Source organism: Etheostoma spectabile, chromosome 13 (assembly GCF_008692095.1).
Source record: "Etheostoma spectabile isolate EspeVRDwgs_2016 chromosome 13, UIUC_Espe_1.0, whole genome shotgun sequence".
Taxonomy (NCBI): domain Eukaryota; kingdom Metazoa; phylum Chordata; class Actinopteri; order Perciformes; family Percidae; genus Etheostoma; species Etheostoma spectabile.
In genome coordinates this window covers 11,695,513-11,697,354 of record NC_045745.1, presented here as the reverse complement: position 1 = coordinate 11,697,354, position 1,842 = coordinate 11,695,513, and the positions used below count along the sequence as shown (strand labels likewise).

The following is a 1,842-nucleotide window of genomic DNA, read 5'->3' as shown; positions in this document are numbered from 1 at the left end:
CAAGACGGTACTAAAAAAAAAAAAAAGATTAATTGATTTAGCAGTCTTTTCTGAGGAGGTAGTTGGAGGCGGAGATCACAGTAAGGTACTGATCTAATGAGAGATAGGTCTTAGACCGTCTGTGTTTTCACTGTCAAATGTACATTGTCAGTGGCAGTTGTCTGAGACCGGTGGCATTTGCATTAAGTGGGTCATGTTGGGACATTATTGAACATTTCTTTCATGAATAAAATCAGCCTGTCAGGGGTTCATAGTTATTATCAAACTCTGATTGCAGAGCATATACAGGTACATGAACAGTTCTATTCTCCCAAAGTACAAATCATATTAGCATCTAGCCATGCAGGTAGTTGTGGTTTTAACCACCACTATAAGTATGAAAGTATGTTTTCTCTTTAGCTTGGGTGAAGTGACCCTTTTAAAAAGGAAATTGCTCTATACTGAAACTTCCATACAGACGTGTTGCTACACAGAAAAGTAAGTGTGAGAATGAACCATAAAAAACTATGCTCATTATGTTTGTGCAGGTGAAATGTGAAACCTTGAAGGTAGTGAGTTTTCTTTTTTTGCTCTATGAAAGAACGTAGCTTCAGCTTGAACTCCAATCCTCCCATTCAAAAGGATGTCAAAAGTGCAATCAGGACACTTTGTGTTCCTTAAGAGATGAGATTGCAGTATGTTGCAAGGAAACAAGAAATGTCTTCTTCTTTTTTCTTGAATGATCGTTGTTTTATTTATCTTGAAAAGACTAACTTTAGGGTTATGGGTTTTGATTTAAAGATGTTTCCAAGCCATATTCTATTTTAGTTTTATCTTTCATTCTAAGTCTGGTTAGCATGCTAACACAGAGTTCTCCCTAAACCTGTTAAAGTAGTTTCACATCTATGATGTAATACATTAGGGATGTAACTGAATAGGCTACATGTTTCTATAATGTAGAGATAATGCACTCTGAGTGGATGTGAAATCCATCTAAATTGTAATAACTAACCAAGCAGGAGGCATAGCTAAGCTAAATAAAAATTACAAAAACCTACAGGAAAACAATTATATTGGAAAAAAATTAATATTGTGGTTATCGTTAATATGGCAGCTGTGGTTAAGAATTCTTGCTTCCTTGATTCACTCTCATTTCATTTTCTGTGTTTCAGTGGTGGGAGATGCTAAAGACATAGACTGGTATGACCCCAGTGGGGAGAAGATCCTCCCCAATAGGCCAGACATCTTTGTGAACCGTGGCGATGAAACCATGTCGACTCTTACCATATACCACGCCAACGTGGACAGCGCCGGTATCTACAAGTGTGTGGCAAAGAACGGGGACAAGGAGGCCCAAGCCACAGTCCAAGTGAAGATCTTCCGTGAGTGACATTGTTCAACTTTCACGTTAGGTCTTTATTATACAAGACAGCTAAAGATGTGAAAGGGGACAGAGAGGGGATATGACATGCAGCAAAGGGCCGCAGGTCGGAATCAAACCCATGGTCGCTGCGTCAAGGACTGAACCTTAATACATGGGGCGCACGCTTAACCAGTTGAGCTATCCAGGCGCCCCACGTCTAATCTTTTCGACACTAATTTGCATTAATACAGAAAAATATTTATTGCCTTCTGTATTATGTGTTTTTAATTTACACTATGAGAAAAATGTTTTTTAAGCATTATTTTAATAAGACCGTTGGCGAGAGACAGGAAACTTTCTCTGTGCAGTACACGAACATAGCAATTACTGCTAACCTTACTCTGTCTTTACTAATGGATTTTGACAATGTTCAAATGGAAATGGATTGCTACCTGGATTATGTTCACTGGCAATGTTTTTTTTTTTTTCAGTCAGCATAA

General features: G+C 38.2%; 1 protein-coding gene across 27 annotated transcripts in view; it reads left to right on the top strand.

The window, feature by feature from the left end:
• The window catches only part of ncam1a (neural cell adhesion molecule 1a), a 265,840-nt gene that overhangs the window by 180,791 nt on the left and 83,207 nt on the right, over window positions 1-1,842 (top strand). For all 27 annotated transcript variants that reach the window (XM_032533160.1, XM_032533164.1, XM_032533157.1 and 24 more), the window contains exon 3: window positions 1,152-1,361. In XM_032533160.1, coding sequence (XP_032389051.1) covers window positions 1,152-1,361 — 210 coding nt within the window. The remainder of the gene's footprint in view (window positions 1-1,151; window positions 1,362-1,842) is intronic.